The sequence below is a fragment of the Hyla sarda genome, chromosome 6 (genome assembly GCF_029499605.1).
Source record: "Hyla sarda isolate aHylSar1 chromosome 6, aHylSar1.hap1, whole genome shotgun sequence".
In the NCBI taxonomy this organism is placed as follows: Eukaryota; Metazoa; Chordata; class Amphibia; order Anura; family Hylidae; genus Hyla; species Hyla sarda.
The window spans coordinates 172624262-172644034 of NC_079194.1; the positions used below are offsets into that span (position 1 = coordinate 172624262).

Sequence of the window (19773 nt, forward strand, 5' to 3'; positions counted from 1 at the left end):
ATTTGATTCAGGCGAAAGATTGAGCATGTTTAATCCTCCTGCGGAATCCTGGACTGCATCTGAGCAGGCATAGACTACATAGACTACTCCATCACACTCCTGACCTCTTCTTGCAACCGCCTGTCACGCCGAGCTGCAGGTGCGCTCTCATGAGAGCAGCCCTGGGCACTGTTCTCAACAGCTACTACTCCCTCCCATTTGCCACTCATTACTGTGGGCTTCTGCCTGTCTATGCACTGATACCAATACTGCTAGGGCTGCATGCTGAAGGGTGGAAGGAAGACATGGTATGTGTATGAAGGGAGAGGAGCGATCCAGGTGATCCAGGAGGGTTCAGTGCTACTGGGCAGTTCTATGTCCTGCACTAGTGTAGCCTGCAGTTTCAACATCATCTTGATGGGGTACTCCACTGGCTAGCGTCCGGAACTAAATGTTCCGAGCGCTGTTTTCGCGCTGCGGCTTTGGCCACGCTCTTGTGACATCACAGCCACGCACCCTTAATGCAAGTCTATGGGAGGGGGCGTGACACCCCTCCCATAGGTTTGCGTTGCGGGGGCGTGGCCGTGACAACACGAGGGGGCGTGGTCGGCCCCCCGCAGCACGAAAACAGCACCCGGAACATTTAGTTCCGAGCACTGGCCAGGGGAGTACCCCTTTTAAAGAGGACCTGTGGCCAACCCTCAAGAGGTGAGATTTTACTGCTATTAAATAGTATAAGGTGCCCTTACCACTAGGGATCGACCAATATTGATTTTTTTATAGCCGAAAACCTGTGAACTTTCAGGCCGATAGCCGATAACTTATACCGATATTCCATGCATTATATGGGCACATGACAGGGGGGGGAGGCTGTCATGTGCCCCCACATATAATGCCCCCCTGACATGTGCCACTCACTTATAATTTGCCCGTCCATACCGCGCCCGAGCAGTGGTCACCTTTCTCACACTCTGCTCTGTTCTTGCAGTGTGAGTGAGAGCTGCGGGGACGTGATCTCCGGGCGCCGGCGCGATGATGTGATGTCCCCGCGGCTCTGACTCCCACTGCAAGAATGGACAGCGTGTGAGAAAGGTGAGGGAGTGGTGGAGTGGGACAGCTCCCGCTCCACCATGCTGTCAGGGAGGGGCAACAATCTCAGGGGGGGCAATTGCCCCATTGACCCCCCCCCCCCCCTGCATCTGCCACTGCTTCAGGGCCGGGACTGAAGTCCCGCCATTCGTGCGCCTAGTGCGCGTGCCTTGTTTTGCCGTGCGGAGCAGCGCTGAGCGCATTATCGGCAGGTTAAATGCCGATAACTTTCAAAATCATGAATATTGGCCGATAATATCGGACAGTCCGATAATCTGTCAATCCTTACCACACACCTTTTAACAGATTCTTGATGCACCCTACCGTTCCCGGAATATGTGGGTTTATATTTTGTTTTAATTCAGGGAATCTTTTAGATGGGTGGAAACTTAATTTTAATAATGGGAGTCTATTAGAGTGGGCGTGATGGCTGTCACACCCCCTCCCATAGACTTGCATTGAGGGGGCGGGGGCTATGACAGCATGAGCTCCCGGCGCTGGCTCCAGTGTTCAGAACAGTTTGTTCCAAACGCTGAGCAGTGGAGTACCCCTTTAAGTTCACGCCCATCTGACTGATTCCCTGAATTGTTAGACAGAAAAAGGAATGTAGATGTATTACTAATGGAACAACATTTGAAGTGATTCTACAGAACATGGCTTTCTGTGCAGGTACGAGGCCGTACATCCCGTCAGGAACTGGACAGACATGAAGCGCAGAGTTGGCCCATACAGGAGATGCTTTACCTTCACTCATAATGCAATGCCTGGGGAGCCACTTATTGTGTTACATGTTGCACTGATGCAGAACATTTTGGGTAATATTCAGGTGAGCTTCTGTATGTTGCTCGATCTTTGGAAAACTTTGTAAGTAAGTTTGGGTTTAACAATTAAAAAATAATGTTGTAATGTTTCTGTACAATGTCATGTTGGATGTCATGGTCACTTAATTTCCTAGTGGGAAGGGTGTAGTTAAATATTTAAATAATTGTGCATGTATTGTAGTTGGGTTGCTCTTAAGCAGGCCTGTACAACTTGGCAGTGGATGGAGGCCAACATTAAATAGGCTTCACTTTTCAGGGCCGCACATAGTTTTTCAGTGGGACATTTCCATCCCCACTCATGTAGTTAGACTTGTAGGGCACTTCAGGTATTACGTTTTAGCATTCATTTAGCAAACAGGCCTTCTTTTCCTGATATTGCATCCTGCTTATTCAGCCCCCCCCCCCCTTCTTTAGAGCTCCTTGCTCTGAGCCTCCCGCCACCATGGCGCCAGGCTGCTTTCTGCAGCCACAGTAATAATGCATTGTCATCCCCCAAAATAAAAATACAATTCACCACCTTTTCACTTTTTTAATTAAAATGTAAACTAAAAAAAGTGTATGGAAATTTCCCAATTTTTTTTTATTTTTGGTCACATCATATATCACAAAAATATAATAAGCCAATTCAGTCAAAATGGTACTCATAATAACTACAGTTTATGGCTCAAGAAATTAGCCCCCAAGTGGTTTAATAGAAAGAAAAGTATCAGAAATGGCAATTTAACAAAAAAAAAAAACAACGAAAAACACATTTTTGTCTTTTTTTTTTTTTTAACTTTACAGAAACTATACAAATTTGGTATAGTGGTCAACGGGGTTGTTCAGTACTACAAAAACACTGCTTGTTTTTTTTGTTGCAAAAGCAGCACCACTCCTGTTCACAGGTTGTGTGCAGTACTGCGGTTCAGTCCCATTCAGTGGAGCTGAGCAAATACCAGACACACACTGGGGCAAAAAAGGTGTTAATTTTTTTTTTTAATATATTAAAATATCCTCCCTTCTATTAAAAGTTCAAATCACCTCCCTTTTGCTATGGTTCAAATAAAATCCTGTAAAAAAAAAAAAAAAAATTCGTACTGGCCCATAGAATAAAAGTTAGCATGTCAGATTTACTGTATTGTGAACCCTGAAAAAATTATTGCACAATTCAATATTTTTTTCAATTTTGCCTTAGATATATTTTTTTCTGGCTCTTTAAAACATTATATAATACAACAAAGTAGGCCAATTAAAATTACAGCAAAAATAAAAACTCGCTGGGTCATCAGGGGTTAAAATAAAATAAAACTTCTGTTGGTCTTCTAGAAATAGCACCACTCTTGTCCGTTCGCCATGTCTGCTATAGCAGCCTAAGCGTTTCACGGTTTGTGAAGTAGGCAGGAATATTATGGGTATATTGTACACAGTAAATAGGCAGACTTATTTATCGTTAGGACTTCAGATTTGCTGTTAGTATCCAGTGGTAACGAAGAGGTTTAATCTTCTCAAATAAAACAGCGGCACATTCTGCAATTACACCAGCGGGAAGCCTGCGGATTGCAAACGCCACTCAAATATCTGATTTAATAAGAAGCCTTTGAAAATGATGAAAGGAAAGTGCCGCTAATTCGCCAAGCCATTGACTTCACCCCTGGAAGTTGGATTGAGTCAGGTGTGAGCCTACTGTGTGGTCCCTGCTGTGACAACAGGACCCAGGGAATTACTGCCGAGTACAAGTATTTTATTATAATAGAGGTCACAAACCTTCACAGAGGGAGAGATCAGAGGAGGAAAACGTTGCGGTAGCGACTCGTTCCTGCAATGTCCTTAATTGCAAAAAAAAAAAAAAGTCAAAGCAAGAGTATACATTCCTCCTGAGCGAGCGGAATCCATTAAATGTGCATATGCTTGGGCAGTTATTGACTAGGGATAAATGGCCCAAATAATGAAGCATTTTGTGGAACTAAATGTATAACAGTCGCCACAAATAATGGATAATGAGCTCATTTGCATCACAACTGTGACTTTAACCCCTTAGGGACATGTGCCGTAAATGTACGGTGCTGCATAGCCTTACTTCACGCACAGCGCCGTACATTTACAGCGCAGCGTTGACGTGAGCACAGGAGCTTCAGACCTGCCGGCAATGGCGGACATCAGCGATCGCGCTCAGGTCTGCCATTAACCCCTCAGATGCCGTGATCCATACAGATAACGGCATCTGCGCAGTGCAGCACTTAAAATGGCTGATCTGATCGACCGGCGGAATTGTCGCCGGGATCAGATCAGCCAAGATGGTGGTCGGAGGTCCCCTTGTCTGCCTCCATCCGTCTCCCGGGGTCTTCTGCACTGATCTGCCTTCCAGCAGACCAGAGCATAAGATCGCTGAAAATACTGCCCTATGCATAGCACTGAACAATATTACCAATCTAATGATTGCTATAAAAAGTCCCCTATGGGGACTAAAAAAGTGTAAAATAAATGTTAAGCAAAGTTTAAAAAAATGTGAAAAAGCTCCTCCCCCAATAGTTTTAAATCACTCCTTTTCCTTATATTAATTTAAAAAAAGCATTATAATAAACATATTTTGTATCGTCGTATGCGTAAATGTCCGAACTATAAAAATATAATGCGAACAACGTAAACGTATAGAAAAAAAAGTCCCAAATTTCTGCTTTTTTGTCACATCAAACTGCAAAACTTTATAAAAAGCGATCAAAAAGTCACATATATGCAAGCGTGGTACTAAAACAAACTACAGATAATGGCGCAAAAAATTAGCCCTCACACATCCCTGAATACGGAAAAATAAAGTGAGGTGGTCAAAATAGGGCAATTTTAAACGTACTGATTTTTGTAAAAAAAAATTTAAAATAGATTTTTTTAAAGCAGTACAATAATAGAAATGTATGTAACCATGGGTATCATTTTAATCCTATTGACCCAGCGAATAAAGAAAACATGTAATTTGTACTGTAAAGTGTACAGCGTGAAAACAAAACCCCTCCCAAATTAGCAAAATTAGGATTTTCGTTTAAATTTCTTTACACCAAAAATAATTTTTTGGGTTTACCATACATTTTAGGGTCAAATGAGTGATGTCATTACAAAGTACAACTGGTCATGCAAAAAACAAGCCCTCATATGGGTCTGTGAATGGAAATATAAAAGAGTTATGAATTTTTAGATGGCGAGGAGGAAAAAAAACGAGAACGCAAAAATTTAATTGGCTCTGTCCTTTCAAAGGGGTACTCCGGTGGAATTTTTTTTTTTTTTTTTTTTATATCAACTGATGCCAGAAAGTTAAACAGTTTTGTAAATTACTTCTATTAAAAATCTTAATCCTTCCAGTACTTATTAGCTTCTGAATAGTACAGAGGAAATTATTTTCTTTTGGAACACTGTGCTCTCTGCTGACATCATGACCACAGTGCTCTCTGCTGATATTTCTGTCCATTTTAGGAACTGTCCAGAGTAGGAGAAAATCCCCATAGCAAACATATGCTGCTCTGGACAGTTGTTAAAATGGACAGAGATGTCAGCAGAGAGCACTGTGCTTGTGATGTCAGCAGAGAGCTCTGTGGTCCAAAAAGAAAATAATTTCCTCTATAGTATTCAGCAGCTAATAAGTACTGGAAGGATTAAGATTTTTTAATAGAAGTAATTTACAAATCTGTTTAACTTTCTGGCACCAGTTGAAAAAATGTTTTTCACCGGAGTACACCTTTTAATTTAACATCAAAATGGGCTTTGTCCTTAAGGGATTAATATACATAGGAATATTTGACATAACTTTTATTAAAGAGCCGTTCTGTCCACAGCCATTATGAACCTTCCTAAATTACATGGAAAAGAAAGAACTAGTCAGTACCTTTTTTCCATGCTGAATATCGATCATTCTTTAGGATTGAGAGCTTATTCTTTAAATCCTGGGTGGAGCTTTTTTCATTGCTTTTTGCTGCCACCTATTGACTTCTGACCATACTATGAGCTGGGGAAAGGAATGTCACAGCTGCAATATCTCCATTCTTATGTCTTTGCTCTCTTCTTTGCTGCTTAGGCAATTGTGAAAGAGATTCCCCCTTCTGAGATTGAAGATGGAAATAAGATCAAGTCAGCCATTTTCTACTCCATTAGTTTGACACAACAAGGCCTTCAAGGTGTAGAGCTGGGCAACTATCTCATCAAGAAAGTAGTAAAGGAATTGCAGGTTAGTAAAGCTGTGAACATAGTAGAAGGGGCACAGAATGGCATTACTGCATTATCACTGGTTTTCCTGTACTTAGATTTTAGTCTAAATAGTAGAAATGGAAAGTTTGCCAAATCAATCTGTTTACACTGAATTGCGGAACATACCGTATATACTCGAGTATAAGCCGAGTTTTTCAGCACGATTTTTTCGTGCAGAAAATGCCCCCTCGGCTTATACTCGAGTGAACTCTCCGCCTATCAATCCCTTCATCAGTGGTCTTCAACCTGCGGACCTCCAGATGTTGCAAAACTACAACTCCCAGCATGCCCGGACAGCCATCGGCTGTCCGGGCGTGCTGGGTGTTGTAGTTTTGAAACCTCTTGAGGTCTGCAGGTTGAAGACCACTGATGAAGGGATTGACAGGTGGTGATGATGAAGGGGGGGTGGGGGGGGATGATGACGACAAAGACCGCAGTGGTCTTCAACCTGCGGACCTCCAGAGGTTTCAAAACTACAACTCCCAGCATGCCCGGACAGCCGATGGCTGTCCGGGCATGCTGGGAGTTGTAGTTTTGCAACATCTGGAGGTCCGCAGGTTGAAGACCCCTGATGAAGGGATTGACAGGGGGCGATGATGACAGGGGTCTGGATGATGTATTTCCCACCCTAGGCTTATAGTCGAGTCAATAACTTTCCTGGGTTTTTTGGGGGTAAAATTAGGGGCCTCGGCTTATATTCGGGTCGGCCTATACTCGAGTATATACGGTAATTTTTTTGTGCGAGCTATTTAACCCCTTCCCGCTATAGGACGTATGCATATGTCCTGACAATCTCTTTCTCTGCTGCGCGCTGCTCAGGAGATCGGCGGCGGGACTGTGATTGACAGCCGGGGTCCTGCCGCAACTGCCGGGGCCGCAATTGCACCAGTCCTGGCAGCATTAACCCCATAGATGCTGTGATCAATCCTGATCACGGCATCTATGGTGTTGACAGGGGGGAGGGTGCTCCCCCTGTTCACCAACGGCGGCACCGCGATATGATGTGCAGCTCATCGGGTCATACAGTGCTGCAGTACAAATGTATTGCAGCATAGTATACCCTGTAAAAAGTGAAAAAAAACAGGTTCTTCAATAAAAGTATAAAGTGTAAAAATATATATATAAAATTAAATAAATGCCCCTTTCCCAATAAAAACCCTGTATTATCATAAAAAAACACAAATTGTATACATACTAGGAATTTCCATGTCCGCAATGACGTGTACTACAAAGCCATGTAAAGGTAGCATGTATCGCAAAAATAATTCCAATAAAAAGTACAGCTTGTCCCCCAAAAAATAAGCCCTCACTCAATAGTGTCTGAGGAAAAATAAAAAAAGTTACGGCTGTCTGAATATAACACAAAAAAGGGAAAAATATTATTTTTCTCAGAAAAGGAAAGAACATAAAAAGCTATATAAAATGGGTATCGCTATAATCGTACTGACCCACAGAATAAGTATAACATCACTTTTACCGCATAGTGAACACCTTAACCCCTTAAGGACCCATGACGTACCGGTACGTCATGAGTCCGCTCCTGTTCTATAACGTGGGCCACAGCATGGCCCCGTGTCATAGCGAGTTGGGCCCAGCTACCCGTGGCTAATAGCCGCGTCTAAAGGGTTAATAGCGCGCGGCACCGCGATTAGTGCCGCGCGCTAGTAACCATTTAAACGCGGCGTTCAAAGTTGAACGCAGTGTCTAAAGTGAAAGTAAATAATTGCCGGTTAGCTCAGGGGGCCCTTTTCCCATAAAAAAAAGAAAAACATATGTGGTATTGCCGCGTGCGGAAATGTCTGACTTTTATGGAAATATATAGTTAGTTAAACCGCACGGTCAATGGTGTATGCGCAAAAAAATTCCAAAGTCCAAAATAGTGTATTTTTGGTCACTTTTTAGATCATGAAAAAATGAATAAAATCAATAAGTCCTATCAATAAATTTTTTACCGAAACAGAAGCCCCCAAAAGTTACAAAATGGCGTTTTTTTATACAATTTGTCTCACAGTGATTTTTTTTTTTCCCCCCGTCTCGCCGTAGATTTTGGGGTAAAATGACTGACGTCATTACAAAGTAGAATTGGTGGCGCAAAAATGAAGCCATCATATGGATTTTTAGGTGCAAAATTGAAAGGGTTATGATCTTTTAAAGGTAAGGAGGAAAAAACAAAAATGCAAAAACGGAAAAACCCCGGGTCCTTAAAGGGTTAAAAACAATTATAAAAAAAGGCAGAAATGTTCCCAAAAAATGCTGCATGTTTCAACAAAAATGCACCACTTATATAAAGTACAATATGTCACTAAAAAACTAGCTTAGAATCACTCTGCTCAGAAAAAGCGTTCTAAAGTTATTACCATTTAAAGAGACACATGTCAAATTTTTTTTAAGCAAAGAGCCTGTTCATAGAGGTAAAAAATGGCTCCGTCCTTAAGGGGTTAATAATGCTGAAATATGGGACTTGTTGCCTACTCCCAATGTGCAGTATCTCTTGCAGTGGCTGCTGAAAAGAACCATTGAATAGAGCTAACTGCCGTCCATGACAGCTAGTATGATACCTGACAGGAATCAATGCCAGAATTCTCCAATGGAACTGAGCTGCAGTACCACACCCAACCTGAGGTCAGGTGTGGTGCTGTTCTGGGAAGAAATCTGGGTTTTTCAAATTTGGGATTACCCATTTTAAAGGCAGTACAACCATATGCCAGCCATGTGTGTATGTGAACTAGAACTGTATAGAAAGAAGTTTAGCATTGTGAGACATTCATATCATTACAATAGGAGACTTTAATATTTCGAATTCCGAGATTCTTTCTGACAATAATCCCTGTTTTATTTGTATTGACAATCCCCCTTTCCCTTTTATATATAACCTCCTAGATTTTGGAGATATGGTGTGCAGCTCTCAATAATCACGTTGTGGTGTTGACCAGAGGGTAAAAAGCGCAGTATGTTTGTTATACATCACCTATTTGCTAAAATTGCCTCTGCACAGGCTCTAAGGCGCTTTCACTAGCCTTAGTTTATTTTAGCAATTCTCATAATTGTGCAGCATAATTACGGAGCGCTCATTGCCTTAACCTTCTGCATAGATCCGGAGCCCATACCTGTGTCTTTATATCCACTCTCTTGTGTGTATGTATATGTGTATATATATATACACATACACGCACAGGACACAATGCGTACACTCGGCTAAAGTACACACACGACACTGAACACAGCTCCCAGAATTCGTAGAGACTAATGGTAATTCTTTCCATTGCTATGTTGACCAATTACCGCACTCGGTAAATGCATGCATAATCTCCTCGCCGATATTCAGCAAACAAAGTGCTTTTATTTGTTTCTCTCAAACGCATTTTCCAGTTTTGCTGTTAACAAAATGAAGGTGTTTTTTTTGTTTTTTGCGGGAGGCTTGTATTTGCATTGCCTAATGTCACCCTGATGGAATGCAGAGCATTAGCAGCTCACAGGATATTACAGTAATATACCACTAGGGCATCACATTCTGCCAGCTGAGAACTGTTTTCTCACTCATTTCATATCCTAGGCTTAATGTAGATTTTGATCAATGCAAATATATTGCATCTGTAAAAATAATTTTTTATATGGAACAATAGGCACCTAGACTATAGGGTCACCACATCTATATTAGTGTGTGCTTTGCTAACCTGTAGTCTCTTTCATCATACATAATTGACAGCCCTGTTGCCACTGGAAACCATATTATTGTCTTCCAGGTATAATTGTTTAGGCCCCTTACTGCCAGCATGAGTTCCACCTAGAGGACAAGGCAAACAGTAGGGGCTGGCTTGCCATTCAGGTTGAAAACTCAGTGACAACCCTGTTGCTGCTGGAGGCCATACTGGCTGTCTTCCAGATAACTAAGGCTTGGTTCACACCACGTTTTGTTAAATACGGTTCCCGTATACGGCTGGGAGGAGGGGGGCGGGGCTTAATCGCGGCGCCCGCACTCAGCCGTATTCGGAAACCGTATTTAATGTATGTCTAGGAGCCGACCGGAGTGAACGCAGCTTCGTTTTTGTCCGTATGCGGTTTCCCGACCGCGGGCAAAAACGTGGTCGACCGCGTTTTTGCCTACGGTCGGGAAACCGCATACGGCCAAAAACGAAGCCGACCGGAGGCTGCGGCTCATAGACATACATTAAATACGGTTCCCGAATACGGCTGAGTGCCTCCTCCCAGCCATATACGGGAACCGTATTTAAGAAAACGTGGTGTGAACCCAGCCTAAGGCTGCATTCACCTCACATGCCCTATCCGGTTTCAGCAAAAAAAAAAATTTATTGAACCGTATTCCAAACCGCATGCATAGACATTACATTGACAACTGTAGCATCCGGTTACGTACGTTTTGCTTCATTTACGGTTGTATGCGTTTTTTTCCGCACACAATACCCAAAACCGTAGTCTACTATGGTTTGAAGTCTGGTTGAAAAACCGTATCCAACCTGTATACGGTTATTTTAAAATAGAGTTCTATGGTAACCGTATTGAATCGTCTGTGCGTACCGTTACATCCGGTTTGCACAATACTGTTTTTTAATTTTTTTTTATTTTTTTTAGGAAATTCAAAAAAGAACTTTATTTAAAATGTTGACAAACATAAAACTGTATCCATTTTTTTTTTCAAGGAAAACGTATAAAAACCTATGCAAACGGACATCTGTTTTCAAACCGTATACGGTTTAAAAACGTGAGCAGGCATATACGGTTGCATACGTTTCGGTCCGGTTTGGAGGCATACGTTTTTTGTACAGAAACTGGATACGGGACACGTATTGCAAAAAACGAGATGTGAATGCAGTCTAACAGTGGCTATAATGCAGTGTTTCCCAACCAGGGTGCCTCCAGCTGTTGCGAAACTACAACTCCCAGCATGCCCAGACAGCCTTTGGCTGTCTGGGCATGCTGGGAGTTGTAGTTTCGCAACAGCTGGAGGCACACTGGTTGGGAAACACAGCTGTAATGTCATAAAGATAGACTGCCCCCACATTGCTGCCTGGATTGTCTGTACAGTGTAATATGTTTGACGAAAAGATGGAAGTTCTGGAGTTTAAATGCTCTTTTCGGGCTTGTTTACTAGCAGGCACATCTCGCAGCAGTACTTTTTTCCTTATAATTCACACATCCATATGTTACCTGTCGTTTATAATGGCTGTTCCCTCTGGTTTCCCTACTCTGGCATATATCAAACCTATCAGTAAGTCCCCATTCATCTCACAGATGGTCAAAGCGTGACCCTTTTAGTATTGTTTTTGCTAAAGTTGGTTTAGGCCCCTTATATTCAGTAAAAGGAAATCCAAAAGCTTCAGCATGCCAAAACATTTAGCGCAATTGTATGCTGCCAGCATGACTGTGCCCAAAGCAAGGTCTATAAAGCTATGGTTGGTTGGTTTGATGGGGACTTCACCGGCTGCGCACAGCCATGACCTCAACCCTTTTTCTAACACTTGTGGGATGAATGAGAACAGAAATTGTGAGCCAGATACCCTAAGCCAGCATCGGTACCTGACGATTACTTCTAGATGAAGGGGCAAAACACACTCCAAGACCTCCTAGGAAATCTTCCCAGAAGAGTGGAAGCTGTTATACCTGCACAGACAGACGCAATCACAATGACTGCCTATGGATTTAGTCCTGGATGTCCTAACAGCTCCCAATACTTTTGGCCAGGTAGTGTACATCGTACACTGTGTACATAGTTTTATCGGAGGAAACCAAGAAAACTGCTTGAAAAAATAAATTTTAAAATCCATAGTGTGTGTGTGTGTGTGTTTTTTTTTTTTTCTTTTTAAATGAAGAAACATGGGAGCCTTTAGGTGACACATGAAAGTGCTGACTATGCCATTACAATGTGGCATACTTTCAAAAAGCCTCAAGATGTATACCGCCATAAAGCTCAAATGTGGAGTGAACAGAGATCTGATTTATTTTTTATTATTTATTTATTATCATTATTTTTTTTCTCAAAGGTTTTTATTAAAGTTTTGAACAAATAGGATATATATAGTCACAAAAAAAAATGAGTCCATTTGGTAGAGAACAAAGTCCCAACAGCGTAGGAACAGCCAGAGTCGTGACCAGAGATCCAAGCGGGTCAAGGTCCCAAATGAGACGCCTCCGATTGATCAATGACGTCATTTAAAACAAAGAGCACATCTTTGAGCAACTGTAATAATATGTATAACGGACAACCGGGAGACCAACAAAACAAAGACAGAGACAGAAGGGAGAACGATTAAAACGTACAGGGGAGTGGGGAGAGAGGCAGGAGGGGAAACCTAGAAAGGGAAGGGGGTCCTCTGTCCTTTAAAAAAAAAAAAAAAAGTCAAATTTATATATATATATATATATATATATATCATTTTTTTTATTTTTTCTTATTTAAACTTCCATCACATGGAACGTATTGTGTACTCAACACGTGCTGATCATATTCTTCTTTTGTTTTTCACAGTCAGTTAAATTAAAGTTGGAGAAGAGGGGTGGGGGAGGGGGGGAATTAAGAAGTGAGGACAGAGCTTGTCAAGAAACTATATGAGCCAGAAATATCATTTTCAGAAACTTTTTATAGCCTTTCATGTAAGAGGATTTCACTTTCCTCTCATACACAGTTTTGTCCTTCGGTCTGTATTATCGGATGAATGATCCCATTCCCTTCCACCAAATATGAATGTAATTGTTGATAAGAGATTTTCACCCAGCCTCGGAGAATCTCTTTCATTCCTCTCAATGCTTATCTTCTCAGCACAGGATACTAGGGTTTCAAAATCGAGTTGCTTTATGAATGGCTTTTATTGTGAAAATTGGATGAAAAAGAGAAGAAAATAACAGGATCATGCTTTCAATAGTATCTAGTACAATCCCCCCCCTCAGACATCCCCCTTTATGATGGTGCGATGATAAGAGTATGCTCCCTTATCAATGTAGGGACAGGAAACAGAAAGCTTTAAAAAGTCCCCTCCCCAACATCGCTCCATTGTTTCCTGTCCCTACTGGGATAGATCAGAGAGAGCACACAGAACGTGCTGATGGTCCATTGGCACTTCCGGTGGTCTCCTTCCTCCATCTTGGGCTATTGAGGGACAGTAATCCTTTGGGCAGGAGTCTTCTGGCCTGGAAATTGTCAGCCCTAATGGCGGGCTGTATTGGATAGCGGGAGGGGACAACTGCAGACAACTGTCCTCATTATTCTGGTGGACTGGCTGACATCTGGAGCCCCATGAGGGACGTACCGTTCTGGACTGGAAGACAGTTGACAGTGACTTCACATACCGGAAATTATGTGGTGGAGCATGGATTGTGGCTTACAAATGCTTGGGAGGCCTGCAGATAGTATGCTGCATCCAGTGCCAAGCTACTGCAGGGATCAGTGGCACACTTACATAACTGCAGATCCACAGCATGGATTAAACAATCCCATGGACTGACCTTGAAGACCTCGGGCTTATTGTTCTCTCCCTGTAGTAATTTGGAAAGCACTAATGTGGTGTGGGGGAGGGGCCTTTCTAAACCTCTGTTTTATGTCCCTACAGCGATAAGGGTGCATCCTCCAATCATGATACCGTCATGAAGCATTTGTGGAAATGGAATTGACAGTAGAAATAATTCCATCTTACTCCATGTGTTCTTATATGGGGTCTACCCTCATTTGTTTGGAATTTTAAGGTATAACTGGACAACCTCTTTCTACACACCCAGTACCATTTACTAGTACTCTCAAAAGACGAAATGGCCCAAACATTGCTCCAAAAATGACTCCTCAGACTCCTAACAACAAAGCTATGTTCATACTTTTACATGAGCAGACACACCAATCACCTCCCACCACCACAAGGGAGGGACATGTCTCCTTCCCCTGAGAGGACACACTCAGGGGGAGATCTATTAATTCTCAAGGTGACAATATGTACCAGAGATCACATTTCATTTAATCGAAATAAAGATTTTGGCCTGAAACCGTATATTTAAGATGCAATTAAGCCTTTCTCATAAATAAATGTTCTATTTAGTACTAGTTTTGGGTCAGCTGCACATATGCTATGTCAGGGCATTCTGGGATTTGGTTAGTTACTAACTACAACTCCCAGCATGCCCTAATACAACCTGTGGCTCTGCAGCTGACCCAAACCAAAACTACAACACCCAGCATATTGCACTATAGTTGCAAGGGTGTAAAAATCCTAACGCCCAATGCCCAGGACATGCAGTTCAGGGCACCGGGCAGGTGAATTCTTCAGGCTTCGGACAAGGAGGGCTAAATGCCTGAAGAATTTAAATATGACGTGGCAATCAGTCTTGAGGGAAGGGGAGGGGGTTTGGTGAATACTATGGCACGGGGCATCGGGGGGGGGGATATAATGGCACAGGGGGCATCAGAGGCTGAAATATAAGAGCAAAGGAATCATCAAGGGGGGATAAAATGGCACAAGGGGATCAGAGGGGGTAATAAAATGTCACAGGGAATGATATGGCACAGGAGAGCATTTGGGGGGGGGAGGTGTGGCACAGGGGGCAATAAAAGGGATGAAACGGCACAGGGGCTGATGAAATGGCACAGGGAGGGTAGCAGCCTTGTTTCTAATGCTGATACTGATATAATATTGTACATTGTCAACGTGATACGTGCAATTGGCGGGATAGCAACTAATGTGTCGCCAAACTATGCATGTCTAAAAAAAAAAAAAGGGGTCACCATGAAAAGTTTGGAAATCTCTTACTTAGGGCACCCATTAAACAATTATACCCCCTATCTGATGGGGTCATATCCATCTCAGGCCTGTGTACCTACTGGGGGAGCTCTACCTAATAGGGGTTATATCTACCTTTGGGCTCTGTCTGGGAGCCCTACCGTTCTACCAACTGGGGTGGATATATTTATCTGACATCTCCCGCTGCGGGAACCCAGTGTTTTAAACATACTGTTTAGAATGCCAGGTGCTGCACGGAGATTGCGGGGTTCCCGACAGCGGGACCCCTGTGATTAGACATCTTATCCCCCTACCATTTTAGGGGACAAGATGTCTGGGGGCAGAGTACCCCTTTAAGAGTATAATAAATCATTGTCTTAGTGGGAGTGTATCTTTGTTGAATAGTGGTGAGGAGTCAACACTATGTAGTTCTATATACATTTGCAGCTGTCCATGGTGCTGAAATACCCCTAGCAGGTACATTTATTCCCTACATCCAGAATAAGCTGATCTAATAAGAAACAAACAGTGCTATGAATGAAAACACACACTAAAACACACGTCTGATGGTCTAGAACAGTGGTCTCCAACCTGCGGACCTCCAGATGTTGCAAAACTACAACTCCCAGCATGCCCGGACAGCCAACGGCTGTCCGGGCATGCTGGGAGTTGTAGTTTTGCAACATCTGGAGGTCCGCAGGTTGAAGACCACTGGTCTAGAAAGTCTGCTATCAAGGAGCCCTATTAATGCTAGACTACCGTAACTTTGCTCTGTGGGAGTATATGATTTGTCATTGAAAGGGTTATTACATTTTCTCTGGTATTTTCCATTGGTAAAAAGTAATCTAGCGCTGACATTTGCAGTTGTCAGTACCACTAGAACATCAAAGGCTGGCTTCTTCTGTCATTTCTTTGTGGGCTCGATAAGTTATTTAGTGTCTGTGATGTGCCTTTCTGTCTTGCTTAGTAACTGCCTCGTATCTGCAAAAGGCTTTTGTGCATGGCTGTGGCTCGCTGAAAGCTTTTTAGCAGGAAGGATGGAGGGGTGTCACGAGGACGCTCGCACCATAGCATATCGCAGACATTGTTCAGCAGTATTTAAAGGGACTCTTCTATCTTTTGCGAGCAGCTGTGTAACATTAGCAGATGTGACAGGATCCACACAACCCTTTTGAAGTTAATGAGTTTCCAGGTGAGATAAATGTATCGGCTGTTTTTTATTTTTTTTATTTTAATCCTTTTTTTTTTTTTATTGATATTTCATGGCGGAGACTGTTGAAAACGTGTTGTTTCACGGTTATGTGAGCGTGAGCAATTATTCAAATTGGGATGTGGAATGGATCCTCCTGGGCTTACAGTAAAGGTGACTGAATTGTGATCGCTTGTCTTCATTCTAAGTCAGTGTTTAGTTAAAGGGGTATTCCGGGCAAAAACATTTAATCTCCTATCCAAAGGGTAGGAGATTAGATGTCTGATCGCTGGGGGCCAGCCGCTGGGACCCCCCGCGATCTCCCTGCAGCACCCGCATTCTATGCGGGAGCTGCGTCTCCAGTTTCGGAAACCCAGGGACTTGGGATGTGACGTCACACCACACCCCCTCCATTCATGTCTATGGGAGGGGGCGTGATGGCTGTCCTTCCCCCTCCCATAGACATGAATGGAGGGGACGTGGCGTGACATCACGTCCCCAGTCCCGGAAACCCGGAGGTTTCCGAAACTGGAGATTCAGCACCCGCATAGAATGCGGGTGCTGCAGGGAGATCACGGTCTCAGCAGCTGGCCCCCCACGATCAGACATCTTATCCCCTATCCTTTGTATAGGGGATAAAATGTATTTGCCCGGAATGCCCCTTTAAGAATTTCTGAAGATCTCGGCAGGCCTGGCACCTAGGAAGGAATGTAGACCCGTGATTTAGCATACATCGCACTACCACTGTCCTACGGGGAGGGCTGAGTGGTGGTTCCGGAAAATCCAGGTCTGTAAACCTGGGGTGATCCGGCTCAGCCCACCCCTGTATGGAAAGGAAACTGCTGCCCTGAAAACCCTTCACTTCACCAACATTTCAAGAAATTATCTCCCAGAGATTAACAATCTTGGACACTAACCTAAACCTCCCAATGTGTTTTTTTCACTTGTCCACAAGGGGCATGTGCAAAGTATGGTGGACTGTCGGTAATAATGGTAGACTAGTACATCCAAAAGTGAGATATCTGGACACGTTTGAGTCATTAAGGGGGCATGCAAAGTTTTTTTTTTTCTTCAGCCCATGATGCCAAGTTCTAATCCTGTGCTTCTATTACCTCCATACGCCATTTTATCCCTTTTTTTACCCTGCTATCCTCTCGCCCACTGCAGCATAGCCGCACACCCCTGGGGACCTTGTAACTAGAGATGAGCGAAACTTACAGTAAATTTGATTCGTCACGAACTTCTCAGCCCGGCGGTCACTGACTTTTCCTGCATAAATTAGTTCAGCTTTCCGGTGCTCCGGTGGACTGGAAAAGGTGGATACAGTCCTAGGAGAGAGTATTTCCTAGGAATGTATCCACCTTTTCCAGCCCACCGGAGCACCTGAAGGCTGAACTAATTTATGCAGGAAAAGTCAGTGACCGCCGGGCTGAGAAGTTCGTGACGAATCAAATTTACTGTAAGTTCGCTCATCTCTACTTGTAACTTATGGCATATTGTCTCTGGCACATGGAATGCTGGGAAAGGTTAGAGACTATAATAAAAAAAAAAATTCAAAAAACTCACACTACAGCACTTCTGGGTTGTGGGTCTCATGCATGAAAACAGGACAAAACGGCACACAGAGGTAATAGAAGCATAATAGACAGTATTATAACTGGGGACCCCTGCGATCTATGCTGCGGCACCCCAGCGAACTTCACTCCATGCTGGATGACTGGTGATGTGGGGCAGAGGCTTGTGACGTCACGGTCACGCCCCCTCCAATAGACTTGCATTGAGGGGGGCGTGGCCGTCATGTCACAAGCCTCTAGCGCCACACCCGACGCTCTAAATGAACGTCGGGTGCAGCAGGGAGATCGTGGGTGTCCGCTGCGATGGGACTCCTGCAATCAGACATCTTATCCCCTCTCCTTTTGGATAGGGGATAAGGTGTCTAGGGGCAGGGTACCCCTTTAAGTGTTCTTTTAAACTTGGCCATCAGAGTGGTTGTGACCATATAAATGATGGTATTTAACATCTTCCTAATGGACCCAACTTGTGTATCATATATCCTTTGTGCAAATTCTTTTTACATTTTTCTTACTGCAACTTCCTGTTTGGATCTGATTTGTCTTTTTTCCTTGTGTCTTTGTGTTTAATATCTATATTACTGTAGGGGGTACATTAATTCACTTTGTGTAAGAGAGCGTCTTCTCTGTTTGATATCCAGTTCATAGCACACCATTCATTATAGTTTCCTTTGAAATCCGGCCTTGTGCTTTGGTTTTGCCTACTCAGCTAATACAATACAAGACATGACATATTTGTGGGAAGGAGGTTTAGAGAAGCCGCCTGTGATCAGGCCTCGGTAGGAACTGCTTTTAATGGTGCTTGGTTTTTCGACATCTGGCTATATATTTCTAGTATCCACCGGAAGCCTCGTCAACAGTTGTGTTTTGTTGGCCATAGAACCGCGCTTACCCTAGCGTGTCTTTCCCTCTACAAACGCCTGCCAAGGATGAACTGTAGAACTGAGACATATATCAAACATGTAACACAGTAGTTGGCTTTAGGAGCAGCTGAATGCATCCTCTTCATTATCTCCAGCTGCACTGGTTTTCAGGGAGTGCGAATGTCTTTATGCTGAAAATGTGATGGGGAAGCTTATCAAAGCAAAAGGGACAAACATCTACAATGGTTTCCTATTGAGATGATCTACTTGGCTGCATTTTACAGTTCATATATACATAATACATATAGTAGGGTGTAATGTTGCAAATTTTATCACTTGTTTGAATCCTTCACTTCAGTCACCTCATCCAGAACTGCGTTTAGAATTCTACTGATCTCCTGTCCCTCTGTTTAACGCTGGGGGAGGGAGAGGGTGAGGGGTAGGGGGAGGTAGTAGTCAAACCCTCCATGATTAGATCGTTATTCTCTATCCTGCAAATAGGGATGACTTTGAGTTTGGAAAAACCCTGTAAGAAAAATTCTGCTAGCTATAGCTTAGCCAGATTTATTAAGACTAGCATGTGCAAAGTTGATCTTTGTAAATTCCCCTAAGTCTAGATGAACGCAATCCACAGCAGAATATGTTGCTACCCATTGACAATGGGTCTGCAGCAAATCTGCTTGCGGTGTGAATGTAGCCTTAGGGACCATCCACACTGCTAAATTCACCTGAAAAATTCAGCCGTGGATTTAGTCTTGCAGCAGAGTCCCATTGTTTTCAGTGGGATTCTACTGCACCATTCACACTGCTGAGTTTCTGTGGCAGAAAATTCCTTAGCAGAAATTCAAGATTCAGGACTGCCAAAAGAATAAACACGTTCATTCTTTTGGTAAAATTCTGCTTGGATTGCTTTGCAGACTATGGAGACTACCATGTCTGTGTGGTACTACTACCGATGGATTTTGGCAATGCCTGTTGCAGACAGAATCTCTGCCTGGAATATTTCTAGGTGAAGATTCAACAGAATGGATGGGCCTGAAGGGTACGTTCACACGGGGATATTTTGCTGCAGATTTTCTGCAGCTGATTTTGATACCCATTGACTTCAATGGGTAGCAAAATCCACTGCGGAAAATCTGCAGCTAAATATGCACAAGTGAAGGTACATTGGGGTTCTTTGCAGAAGATAATCCGCAGTAGACCATAATGTAGTCAACCTAATCTGCTGCTCACTGTGGAATTTGATTTAATAAATATGCAACATCAAAATTGATATATTGCGGATATATTGTATTGAGTAGAGAACCACAGGTCGACTTCAACTCCAATTTCTTT

General features: G+C 43.1%; 1 protein-coding gene across 2 annotated transcripts in view; it reads left to right on the plus strand.

Annotated features, from left to right (window-relative positions):
- Nucleotides 1–19773, plus strand: part of MLYCD (malonyl-CoA decarboxylase) — a 59685-nt gene that overhangs the window by 24782 nt on the left and 15130 nt on the right. For both annotated transcript variants that reach the window (XM_056525818.1, XM_056525817.1), the window contains exons 3-4: nucleotides 1738–1894; nucleotides 5929–6078. In XM_056525818.1, coding sequence (XP_056381793.1) covers nucleotides 1738–1894; nucleotides 5929–6078 — 307 coding nt within the window. The remainder of the gene's footprint in view (nucleotides 1–1737; nucleotides 1895–5928; nucleotides 6079–19773) is intronic.